This window comes from Pleuronectes platessa, chromosome 21 (genome assembly GCF_947347685.1).
Source record: "Pleuronectes platessa chromosome 21, fPlePla1.1, whole genome shotgun sequence".
Lineage (NCBI taxonomy): Eukaryota > Metazoa > Chordata > Actinopteri > Pleuronectiformes > Pleuronectidae > Pleuronectes > Pleuronectes platessa.
The window spans coordinates 7,254,489-7,267,406 of NC_070646.1; the positions used below are offsets into that span (position 1 = coordinate 7,254,489).

The 12,918-nt window shown below is 42.8% G+C and overlaps 1 protein-coding gene across 3 annotated transcripts; it reads right to left on the reverse strand.

Annotated features, from left to right (window-relative positions):
- Positions 1-340: 340 nt before the first annotated feature.
- Positions 341-12,777, reverse strand: sec31b (SEC31 homolog B, COPII coat complex component). 3 transcript variants are annotated; one of them, XM_053413709.1, is made up of 26 exons: positions 12,646-12,777; positions 11,289-11,517; positions 10,939-11,134; positions 10,735-10,830; positions 10,485-10,625; positions 9,881-10,023; positions 9,699-9,798; positions 9,437-9,598; positions 9,057-9,209; positions 8,735-8,965; positions 8,571-8,645; positions 8,347-8,439; positions 8,137-8,251; positions 7,850-8,028; positions 7,600-7,726; positions 7,278-7,423; positions 6,778-6,951; positions 6,530-6,682; positions 6,217-6,403; positions 5,738-6,136; positions 5,539-5,577; positions 4,928-4,986; positions 4,038-4,163; positions 3,821-3,940; positions 3,620-3,691; positions 341-2,074 (listed from the first exon to the last, which is right to left on the reverse strand). In XM_053413709.1, exons 2-26 carry the CDS (start codon positions 11,489-11,491, stop codon positions 1,895-1,897), a joined length of 3,669 nt encoding a protein of 1,222 aa, XP_053269684.1. In that variant the 5' UTR covers positions 11,492-11,517; positions 12,646-12,777; the 3' UTR covers positions 341-1,894. The 3 variants fall into 3 exon arrangements, with proteins under 3 accessions (XP_053269684.1, XP_053269685.1, XP_053269686.1); XM_053413710.1 differs by having other exon boundaries at positions 11,289-11,537; positions 12,646-12,774; XM_053413711.1 differs by lacking the exon at positions 5,539-5,577.
- Between the last annotated feature and the right edge of the window lie 141 nt (positions 12,778-12,918).

Below are 12,918 nucleotides of genomic sequence, written 5' to 3' on the forward strand. Positions count from 1 at the left end.
TGTTTCCAATTTACCTCTCTCTCTCTCTCTCTCTCTCTTCTAATGAGGCACCTTAAACAAACCTAAAAACTAATGTTTAATTTAGGTATCAGCTGTTGATTAAAACAAGAAGGAAGTTGTTAAAATGAAAAGGTGGTCTCACTATATAAAGCTACTGGGTTTTCCATTTTCAAATATGAACAAAGGGTCACCTGTTGCTCTCCTGCAAATAAAGCAACAGCTCAAATCATTAATGATGAATGAATGAGGAAATATTCAATTTTTTCCTCATAAACGATGCAAACCATCAAGAAAACCAAGAGTTAGTTAATTTTTTGAAGGAACGATTCAAAGCTCAAACTCTTAGAAGAGGGATTTTATTTGAAAAAAGATACTGAAATGAGTAAAGTAAGCAACGTGGATTGTATAAATATCTGCGCAACCAAAATGAGCACAGAGGCACTTCACTGCCTTCTGCTGCCATGATTCACCGAAATGTCCAGCTACAAACCTCAAGAGCGTTTATTTTTTATTCCATTTAACAGTTTATTCATGTTGTATGATCTGATATATGACCGGTATGAATAAAAAAAAAAAAAAAAAAAAAGTAATTCAGAGTTACAAAGGATAAGAGGCGGCCGGAGGACAAGCATCTTTAACAGAAAAGGATGTAAATTCATTTTCAGTTCAGACATAAATCAGTTATCTTTTCTTTGTTCCCTAGCTGCCGTGTGACCTCAGCAGTCAGAGGAGTGAATCAGGTGTGAGGGTGAAAGGAGAAAACTCATTTCCATTCAGCCATTGACACCAACGATGAGGAAACAGGGATCGGTGACTTCCTTCTGCAGAGCTTTGCCCCCCCTAAGAACCCTCATGGCACAATGAACTGGACACAATCGGTTACTGCAGGTGAAGAGAACAATCAGTATGTTTGTTGTTCAACGACAAGCCCCTCTGTAAAAAGAACTTCAGTATCAGGCGGTTTCTCACTCAAACAGACGGTTTACATGGACATCAGTGTACGATACTAACCCGATAAAGCAAATAATCTGAGTAAGACTAGAGACAGCATTTTCTGATCAACTTAACCCAAATGACGGCATACTAGGAATATGCAATCAAGACGTGTGGAGTATTCTGACCTTAGATTATGAAGCCATGGATACTTCTTAATTAAATGCTAGTATCCTATTTGAGTTTTCATTGCATTTTGTGACGTCGACGTGTAGCATAAAGTATTCGCCATCTGCTTAACGCAAAATAAAATGGAGTTGTAGTTTTTGTAAAACTAGAAAGAAAATAACCAAAAGTCTATATGTTAGCATTGTTCATTTAACTGTTTGACTCATAACCAGATCAGCTCTGTAACATGTTAACGAAAATATTAAACTAGCAACTAATGGTAAATACCATAATCGAAGATAATGTCTTATTCGGAATAAGTCAACAGTATTTTAAACCCTCATCCCGACAGTGGAGGTCCAGGTTGTTTGTGTCGGACGTTTAATCACAAACTTGATAAGAAGAAAATTAAGCACCGGTGTCGCAAACGTGGATTATGAAAATGCATCTACTCGTATAAACACCACCTTGATTCAAACTTGCTTCGTATATTACATCAACTGTTGAATTTACACAGAAACACAACTGTCAGAGTACATTCATCTTTCTTTTTTTCATAAAATTACCACAGCAACATCGACACATCTCTACAAGAACCCTCCTCCCGCCCAAAATCAGCCAAGCCCTTCGCGAAGGAGCACGTGTGGAGTGACAAAGATCACAAATCTGCAATACCATCTCGATTTCTCGTTTTCAAAGCACGTCATCAGGTCAAAAAGAAATAAATACATATATAACAATATGATAACACTGAAGTCTGGTTGGTGGAGTTCCCCCCCCCCCCGGGGGAGGGTTAGACGCCCAGCTTGTTGGCGATGGTCATGAGCACTTTGAGGATGGGCATGAAGCCGGAGATCTCGCTGAAGTTGCTGCTGCTGACCACCTGGGTGTGGACCTCCAGGCCGCGCTGGTAGTTCTGGCTCGCCACGCAGCGGCTGATCTCGTGAAGCCCGTTCAGGATGTTGTGAGAGAGCTGAGAGATCGGCAGAGGGACAACATCAGATGTGAAAACAGTCCATGCATCATTTTGTTGCTTTGAGAGATGAAGAACTTATTTAACGATTCCAAAAATCTGTCTATAAATGGAAACATGAGAAACAGAGGATGTTTGTTATCAGGGGCTGAAGGAGGTATAGAGTTGAATTTTGTGCGATTTGGACACGTTGTAAGTTCAATATAAATATACTTTGAATTAACAGGCGACCAGCTCTCTGCAGCAGTAGCAGTGGGGGGGGGGGGGGGGGGAGACTCGCCAATCCCCAAAACAAGGCGATCATGACAACGGCAACTGATGAGTTTGGTATTCTGCATACTCAGTGGAACTTCACTGAACTGTGAATAAAGAGTGGTGAACAGCTCTTTGTGAGGCAGAGCTGGCGCGTCACAGACTAAGTCCTGCAGCCAGTCTTTACTTGCTGTGGCTCAGTAGCTGCAGGTCGCTCTCACACTTTCAGTGAGAAAACATGCAACCAGCACCAGCACAGAGCAAGGACACTGGAAATAGCCAGGTCTAGAACAGGCACAGATTAATGATTGAAATAGTTTTTTAGCCAAGAACATTTTGTGAGTAACACCTGTTGTGGTTGAGAAGAGTTATGCACTGGGTTTGAAAGTTGCCGTCTCACCACTACTGTGTTTTTTATCTTTCGTAATTTAGTTTTAAACAACAAATGTATACTTGGGAAAGTAGTAAGTCATTGATGGGACTTTTTTCTAGGTCAGACATTTTGACGTGTTCCAACAGGTGAAGCAGAGGTGTGGTCTTAACATTAATAATAACGACTGTCTTCCATATAAGGTGAGAGATTAATGACATTCATGCTGTGACAAGTTAAAGTCATGATTATTAAACCTCAGCCTGAGACTGATCTGAGGTTATCTGTGTGACGCTGCTCCGATTTCTATCTGCAAAGTGAAAAGTAATGTTTGACTCAAGCAGATATTAATAAAGTTATTGGGTGATGGTTTAGACTGAATATAGCAAGTTCAGCAAAAAAGAAAGCCAAATGTGTCTCAATCGCCCCCTGGTGGCTAACTCCAGTAAAGGTTATAAACTCATCTTCTCCAAGTCAAGTTTTTCTTTTCTGTCATTTAAGGTGATTTATTATCAGACTGATGTATGATGAACTATTCGTTTTATCCACTAAGTTTGGATTTAATTAGTTATATGATGCTTTTAAAAACAAGGGCTGCATCATCATGATTGACAGCTGAGGCTGACTCGTGATTGGTCAAGCTCATTTACCGATGGGACCTCGCTACTCTTCCGACTCTGAGATGCGTTGTCCATCTTTATATTTATACTGTCATGGGTTCCAACAGTTTCCTTCCTCATATGATTACTGATCCCTTAAGCTTAAGAGGCTTTACTTTTTTCTGAAAGATAATGATTTCATCTGACACTGGGTGTTTTACTTTCAGAACATGGCTGAAAAACTATTTATTTTCTTTGTTGTTCTTTAGAATCATTTTTTTAACAGCATAACAAAGACCTTGGCTACATGTAGTAATTCCTTACCGACTGCTCCCTCAGCTTGTCATAGAGGAATCCCAAACGTTTGCCTGCATCATCAAGTTTCCTTTTGGTTTGCTGAAATGAAAATAGTTTTCCTCTTTTAATATGTCATCAAACTTTTCAAATCAATACAAGGTTTGGCACAAACACTTGGAGGAAACCTGGATGACAGGCAGCAGCAGCAGACAAGGCAGCAGGACTTACAGGGTCTCCTGCTGCGAGCTGGCAGCGCTGCACCAGGCTGTCGAAGGTGGATTTGAGGACCATGTGTTCAGCAGGGATATCTTTCTGCTCCACCCTCTCCGCAGGCATCTGCTGAAGGAGCTGAGCAAAACAAGGACACCAATACAAAGTGTTAGAAGTGTTTGCTATGTGTGTTGCTGCTGAGAATTCAGAGAGCAGCCTTGTGTCACACACGTACCTGCACGCTGGGCTCCTGGGGGGCTCCGGGGGGGACTTGGGCGTGGTCGTGAGGCTGAGGGGCCTCCACTGGGTATCCCATCACAGGGGCTGTGATGGGTGCTGGTGGAGTGTAGTTATCAGGGATCTGTGAATAGAAAAAAGTAACATAACCAGTCTGTGAGGGGGAGGATATGAATAGGAACTCTACACCTTGCTGACTGAATATAGATTTTTAGTTTAAGTCAACTAGTTGCTAACTTTGTGTCAGAGCAGATAATGAACAGTTGCTTTATTAGAGCTTACTTGCTCAAAACATCTGAATCCTGCTGCAGGAAATCAGCTTAATGAGAACAAGTTTTTTTTCCCCACTGTGGGTTCTTTACTACAAAATCTGGTTTTAAACGAAATGTTGTAATTAATTAAATACATTGTTTTGGGAAAACTTAAATTATTGAACAGGGCTCTTGGTGGGTTCAATTATTTACCTTTGGGCAGTATTAATATACAGCAGACTCGTACTGTGCGGACCATGAATTATAGAGAAGTGCTTCTAATCCGGAGAATAATACATTCACCTGAGGGTAAGTGGAGTGTATTGTGGAGCAATTCAGGCATGAAGGTGTAAGTGGTAGGATTGTGTAGCAATTCAGTCATGAAAGTGTAAGTGGTAACCCTGGCTTTTAGTTTTTGAATATTTATTTTTATCACAATAACTAGTAACAAGAAAACGAGTCAGCAGGGGGAGCAGAGAAGTTGACAAGATCTGTAAAATTATGAGATTAATGTCTTTAACGTATGACATTTGATTGGGAAGTATATTATTCTAATTTCACATTTAACTGTTGCAGGGACTGGACAAAACTTAAAAAAACAAAAAGACTGTTTTAATAATGATAAATCTGTGAATACCTTCTTCTTCCTGGGTCCACCTCGGACAGCGGGTGGGTCATTCCAGCCTTCATGAAATCCTACGAGTAGAAGAAGAGTGAGAATTAGAGAGAATCTAGTAACATTTTCTTCATGTGGTCACACTCAAGCAGCCAAATAATGTCTGTGAGACAAGCTTTGTTTTAGTTTAGATGGCAAAACGCTTTCAGTGAGAACACAGCTTTAGTCCATAGACTTGAGCAATGTATGCAAAAACAAAACAGCAAATGTCCAGGCAGCATTCTCAATCATGAGCATTTAACATATAAAGTAAATGCAAATATTGTAAAATGTGACAATAAATATGGGAATGTGTACGTTATCTTAATTCAAGCCTGGAAACTAGTTTTCTTTATCACATTGTGTTTTCTTCGTTATTGCAGTTCCCTGAAACATTGCAAGAAAAGCATACACCATCAAACACACACTGAGTGATCACAGAAATTATATAAAAATAGATTGCAAAAACAGAATGCAATCTATTACAAAGGTATATGTATCAATATTGTATTGTACAGGTGTACAATGTTATAATTGTCACTCAGTAGATGTTTCAATGCATCTAATTCCATATCCAGCCCTAACACTGTCACCTTCAAGGTCACACTGGGAATACAGCCACGGAAAATGTCCTGCAAGTCAAATCAGGAGTAAAAGCATGAGTAACAGAATTATCTGTATTGCTTTGTAGGTTTGTCACTATCTAAAATTATTTGGATAAACATCTGTGAAAAAAAACAAAAATGGAATAAAGATAATTGATTTCTTGACTATAACGTGATCAACATGTACCTGTAGGAGGAGGAGCAAGAGTGGGGGCTGGGAAGGGCTTTACAGCAGGAGCTCCGGGGCCTCCCTGTGGATACCCTGATCCAAGAGGAGCGTAGGGACCAGAGGTCATGGGGGATACTGGCCCCTGGTTGTGGGGGCCCCCTGGGTACATGGGAACTGGTGCTCCGGGCTGGGAGCTGGTTGGCATGAAGTTTGAGGCTAAAGAGGTAGACGGCATGAAGGCTGTTGGTGGCACCCCAGGGCTGGGCATGGGGGGGAGGCCTCCCGGGGCCGATGACGACGGTGGTAGTGGAGGTCCAGATAAGCCAGCAGCTGGCATAGAAGGACCTGGAGGAGGGAAAGAAGAGGGTCCGCCCATGGACATAGGTTGAGGCTGGAATGGCTGATGAGGCAGGAAACCTGGGAAAAGACACAAGTAATTGTAATTATGCATCAAATAAGATCAGCTTGAAATAAGTGGGCTACAGAAAAAGTCAAACCTGGAGCCGGAGGCGGATGTTGTGGGTATGACGGCCTCCTGGCAGGGCGGGCTGCACCGGGCGGCTGTACATGAGAGGAAGGCGGCAGACCAGGGCCAGTGCTGATTGGAGCAGCGTTTGGGGTAAAAAACGATGCCATAGGATTCTGTGGCGCCACTTGGGAAGGAGCAGAGGGCTGGTACTGGCCCTAATATATAAAAAAAAAACGGGTTGCTCAATATGTTTTAAGGAAAAGCCCCAACATTCATAGTTAGATAAGAAAGAATCTTATAAACACACAAATGATTTTAAGCTTTGCTGGTCAAATTAATACCATAATTTGTGCTTTCAGTGCAGGAGTCTGAGCAGCAGGAGCCGGCTTGGCTGTTGACACATCGACTCTGTTGAAGGAATTTGGAGGCTGCTGTCGAACAGCAGCTTCTTCCTGAGCATGGAACAGCCTGTCTCTCAGCATCATGATCCCAGACTGGGGAGACAAAGAGCACAAATACGAAAAGGTGCTTATGCAATCCAAATCAAAAGACGGGGTTTTAAACTAAGGTCAGCTGGGTTCCTTCTCACTTGCTCCGAGTTCTCAGGCAGGTAGGTCATGGCGGTGGAGAGACTGCCCTCTGCAGCAAGTATGCCGGCATAGCAGGTCAGCTTCTCGGCCAGGATGGGGCTCTGGACTTCCACCTCGCTATTGCGGAGGCGTTCGATTGATTTCCTCAGCATCATGACCTTCTCAACCAGATCCTGCGAAACAAACAGCACATGACACTGTTAGTGGGGCAATCCTCAGCTCTCTGAGCTCTTGGGGCTACAATAAGGCATTGCATGTGCAGCCCATCAAAATTATCTTTCAGGTTATTTTTCATTTTGCACATCATAGCGATTCTTTATGATGGAAATTGAAATATGCTTAATTTGTTTAATAGGGGATGGGATCCTTCTGCCATGTACTTCAAGATGTTGTTGTTAAATTATATCAGATAAAAATACATATTTTCGTCCAGTTTCTTCTCTGGCAGACTTGACTTTAGTCTCAAAACATAATTTGCTTCATTGTTAAAGGACCCGACCTCTAAACCCAGAGGGGAGGAGCAGTCTCGATGCAAGGCCCAGCACTCCACCAGCTTCTCCACGTTCCCAGAGCAGATGTAACACAGACAGGCCTGCAGGCAACGCTTCTCCGTCCCCTCATGTTCCAACCGGCCTCCCAGCGTATCTACCGGGAAGTACACAATCAAACAATGGTAAAGAAAGCGTGAAGGCTGACATGAGAGCAGAGAGGATGAGCGTAGGCAGGAATGCCATTCAGCAAGTGAAACAAGTACCGCTGAAACAGTGCAGTTCTCATGGATGTGGGCAAGTCGCAGCACGTTCAGTGTGTGAGAGACTTACCGCACAGACGGGCAAAGTCTTCAGGGTGAGCATAGGTCAGGAGAGCAGCCAGAGCCTCCTTCCAGTTGTCCAATTCACAGCTCTGCACTATGTCTTTCCAGTTCTGGGTCACTACTGATGATATCAGCTAGAGAAGAGGATAAACTTTATTAACTTCCCATTTAGATATTTCTATTCATGTGATTCTTTCGACTGAAGTACAATCGATGAATCAAATGTGACGATATCAGCTTTACACTGATTCTCTCACCATTGAAATGCTGTTCTTTTGCTTGCTTAGGTATTTTTGCTGAGTTTTCTTGAGCAGTTCTTCTCCTCCGCTGATCGAGAGGAGGATGGCTTCAGCGTAGCGACCGTCATTCAGACACAGATCCACAGCTCCCTCAAAGTTCCCGACCAGCAGCGCCTGGCTTATCAACCCATCGGTGTCTTCAAAAGAACAGGGTCATTAGCCATCAATCATGCAAGTGTAACAAGGACACAAAGACGAGGAGCAAGATATATTATCAGAGATAGTGTGTGATAAATGGTATTTACCACATGATACAGGGATTTGGAAGTTGGAGGTTTCTTTTGGGGTCTGAGTGAAAAAGTCTGCTGGTGACACAGAACCTGATGTTCTCGCGTCAACTCCTGCAAATTCATCAGATCTCTGGAAACAAGACAGACACCATTGCACGGTAAACATGAGCTGAAATTGACAAATTACCAGAAAGACGTGAAAAATAAATACTTTTGTGTGCAGACCTCGGTGGAGAGCCGCTGCATCTTTTCTGCCAGATCTTTGGCATCAACTCCATGACCGTTTGGTTGAAAATTCTTCCCCAGGCATTTTGAAATCTAAAGGAACAACATTTTCAAAGCAAAGACACAGGATGATGATGATGAGGATAATGATGATGATTCACGGGCAAATGTTTATGTGTGAAGGTGTTAGCAGATAGCTGCAGTTGTAATCACAGGGAAAATACCTTTCTGTCCAATTCATCTTTGTTGAAACCCAAAAGTCTGAGGAATTTAATGCGAGCTTCCTCTTCAAAATTAACCTGTAACCAGAGAAAGATCATTACTTTAAAATACAAGAGTATAACACCGACTGACAGAATAAATAATATGTCAGTGTGTAAGGCCCCACCAGAAGGAACTTCCATATGTCCTGCTCAGCATCTGACTTGGCGTTCTGAATCTTGGCCTGGCAGTAGTTGTTGAACGAACCCGCCTGCAGCGCTGCCTGCAGCTCCCTGGAGCGCTGGAGGAACTCCGTCTCCGTGGTAACCTGGCTCATAAACACTTGCCTGGGGACGGGCTGGGGGCTCTGCACTGGAGGCATCTTGGGATTCTCAAAGGTTATCAGCTTTCCACCGAACTGCCAAGCAAACAATGGATTCAGACGTAAAGGTAAAGATGTTTGCCTTTTCGATAAACCTGCTTATAATATATTTTACTGTTGCACTTACAGCAAAGGACGCTCCCACTGGCCTGCGCACCCACTTGGGGGGCTTCTTCAGAGGAGGAACAATGGTGTCCTGCGCTGCAGGCTGAGGGACTTGCAGGGGAGGCAGCACCTGCCCTGTACCGAAGGGATCCATTGAATCAAATGAGGATGATATCTGTTGAATAAAAAGTGAAATGTTAAATACAAGCACAAGTCTGGAGAAACAAGATGAAACAAGTAGTCAATCAACAGAAAACTTAATTATCCTGGAAATCAATAGAGAAAAAAATTAATTCAAAAGGAATTCTGGAGTTTTACCCCAGCTCCATCTTGTGGACAAACAATGCTATGAACAGTGCAAGGCCTTAGGAATGAATCACATTAAGACAGAACACCCCTCACCTTATCAGCCGTGCTTTGCTGCTGAGCCTTCAAACTTCCGCCCATCACTGAGTAGACCGTGATTCTCCCATCAAATGATGCTGTTGAAAGCAGGGCTGGATTTCTGGGGCACCACTGGACGTCAAAACACCACTGGTTTGTCGTTGGGAGCTCGTAAATGACCTAAAATGGGGGAAATGACACATGATAACTGATGGCATCATCATCAAGTCACTGTACAGGGGCGAGGCCATTTAGTGAAGCGACAGTTCATGTTTTATACCTCTCCAGTGTTTGGATTCCAGCAGAGGATCCGGTTGTCTTTAGCACTACTCAGCAGGAGCTCAGAGTCGGCTTGACTCCAGGATATGGATAGAATTCCCCTGGAAGAACATACTAACAATGTTAGATACACAACAAGATGGTCAAAGAAAAATCAAACAAATGAAAGTGTTAAAGCTTCACCTTGTGTGGTTCTCAAAGACTTTGAGGGGGGATGTTGCAAAACGGAGGTCCCACATCTGGATGACTGGCAGTCGGTCATCCTCAGAGGCCAGCACCAATTGAGTGGCTACATCCGGGTGCCAGAGCATTCCTGAACAGTGCATCTGAAACCACATAATGGATTAAGGGGAATTTCAACAGGGCGCAACACAAACATTTAAACTTTCTGTCAAACCTTAACAGCTTAAAAAGATTGTCAATATGTATCCTGCCCTTTAAAAGTAGATAAGAATCATCCGTTGAGAAGCTCTCGAGTTGAAAATCAATCAATCAAATAACTGTCTGTTAGAGACACTCCAGGGTGCACTAAGATTTTATTTCTCAACATAAACTTAAGTGTTTACAGCCTGTTTTATACAGAGCTGTTGTTGAATAATTTAAGAGCCCAGGGATCAGAATACACATCGATTACAGTACAGTGGTCAGAGGGTAAGAAAAAAAAAAAAAAAAAAATGTTGTTGAAGTGTGGCCAATGAACCTTCTAGTTAATCCATGACAAACAAACTTGCAATGATTTGGCAGAAGGTTTACTTTGGACTTGTATGAGGTTTTTCAAGCCACCAACCCTGTTGCTGTGGTCACTGATCTTGATGATGGGCTCGTTCTTTCTCAGGTCCCACACCACTGCTTTCCCACTGGGGCTGGCAGAGGCCAGGATGTGCTGAACCTGCCTGTTCCAGGACACTACACTGATGTCTTCAGCAGGCTGAAAGAAGAGATGGAAGCCGTTACTGTCAAAAACCAACCTGCTTTCTGAGACAGCCATTCACGTTGTAAACTTCATAAAACCTGTGCTCTCCCAGTCATGCACCCACCTGTGACTTTGCTCCGGGTGTCATTGGACTGCCCAGGTTGTTTAGATCCCAGATGTATATCTCTGAATCGTTCGCTCCTGATGCGAGCAGATTACTCTGAGTGGGGAAGCAATTTAGAAAGATTGATAACATCCAACACAGTACCAGGAAAGAGAATATAAATCATCCTTCAGGACACTGAAGATTCAGAAGTCAGACATTTACCTGAAAAGGGTTGAAATCAAGAGCTCGAACGGGTCCTGTGTGTTTGTCAGACTGTCCCACAACTGTATCCGGTCCGGAGTTCATTATTTCCTCTGGATTATATATTGTCAATGCGCCATTTTCACTGCCTGCAACCAGTCTTCCTCCAATACCATCTGCTCCCATTCCAAAGTTCACCCACACGATGCTGTGCAACCTGTTGAATATTAAATATCTAGTGATATATTTGCAAATGACTCATAACTTAACCTGAATTTCACCAAGTAATTCAAAAGTTCAGCATAATTTCTGCTTCCATACATCGCGCCATCTAAACGTATCATATTATTGAGCCTGTTCTGTTTGATTACCTGTTTGCGGTGGGTAATGACCCTTTCAGCTTCATCTCAAGACAGGGGTCAGAAAAGTCTGTCTCAAATATCTCCAGGGCAGCGGTGGTGTTGAAAGAGGCATCCAGCTGTTGGGCGGATGTCCCTAAGGCCAGGTGGATGGGATGGTGCTCTGCAGGACTCCATGCCTGGTGGGCAGTCCTCTGGATCTCCTTCAGCCTCATCTTCCTCCGAGTACAAGTTCCAAATCCTGGAAAGGCGTTTGGACCCCTTACAAATCAAAAGGTAAAACATTTGTTCGCCTAACATTTATTATGGACTCAGACTAACGTCAAAGGAGACAAATTTAGAAACACATATATGAAACGAAAGTTGGCTTATGATTTTTAAATAAAAGGGAAAAACATTTGAATGCACAATAATGGTGATTTGGGTATTTTTGGCATTCAAATAACACAGAAAACTGGGTGTATCTTTGTGTGCTGTCAATTGCATTGGTTTCACAAATCAAATGAAGATTTCCCAAATGCAACCTTGGTTTAAAACAATCTTTTTTAACCAGCTGTAATGGCTCTGATCTGAATCTGGGCTAATTTAGTCTAGATGGGGAAAAAGCAGTAAAATCTACTTTTTAAACGTCATAATGTGGGTTTCAAACCACATTTATCTTTTGCTGACTGGACTGATCTACAATATCTAACCCAGGTTCACACAGATAATTTGGACTGGGTCGATCAATACTGTCACTGATGTTTCCTCAATCTGGAGAAAGAGGACAGACCCTGGAGGCACATGTTCCTGCTCTTTACCTGACTCGACTGCAGCAGGGTACCACCCTTACTGACAGATTACCTCCGACTATTTCCTGGAATTGTGGCTAATGCTATTTTTGCAAAAGCAACTACAAACACGAGCAACCATAGAAAAAAACTGTTATTTACACCACGATCTTATCTTATTCAACAGTTGTCGTTACCGCTGATATTGTCTACAATCAATTGTCGACGAGACTGTCACAATTTAAGGAAGTATAACCTGATCGTAGGGCTCCACACACACACACATCGTTAGCTTAATTTGACGTCGAACACAACATGACAGCAGCAATTAACTAACACTAAGATAGTTTTCGAGGGAGTCTGTTAATAACTATAATGTATCACTATATTTAAACAGTAATCATGAAGCTAGCTGGCTAACAGGTTGGTGTAGCATCCTCCCCAGTCGCTTTATTCCAGTGTATAACCGGAGCCTACTTGGCTGCCAGCTAGCAAGCTAGTCACCGGCCACCACCCATTCCAACAGAAACGCTGTGTATCCGGCTCATTTAAACCCTGTAAGACATTTAATAATAAAAAGAGGTCTAAGAGTAACTCACGTCAACTGTCTAGCACAGCCGGACAGTCCGCATCCACAACTAACTGGGAGGCTAGTCCGGAGCTAACAGCTTAGCCACAGGCGAAGTCCGAGCAAAGTGCTTAGCCGTGTTGTCACTGCGCTACGGTGGCCGACGTGGATCACGTTTCATATGGAGTGGCCTTGGTTAACCCCACTGTCTCCGCTCAAAAAAAACATAACCCGGAGTTATCTTATCTTTCACTAACTGAGAATATTTCTGGAAACGTTTATATTATTTATACACATGCAAGAA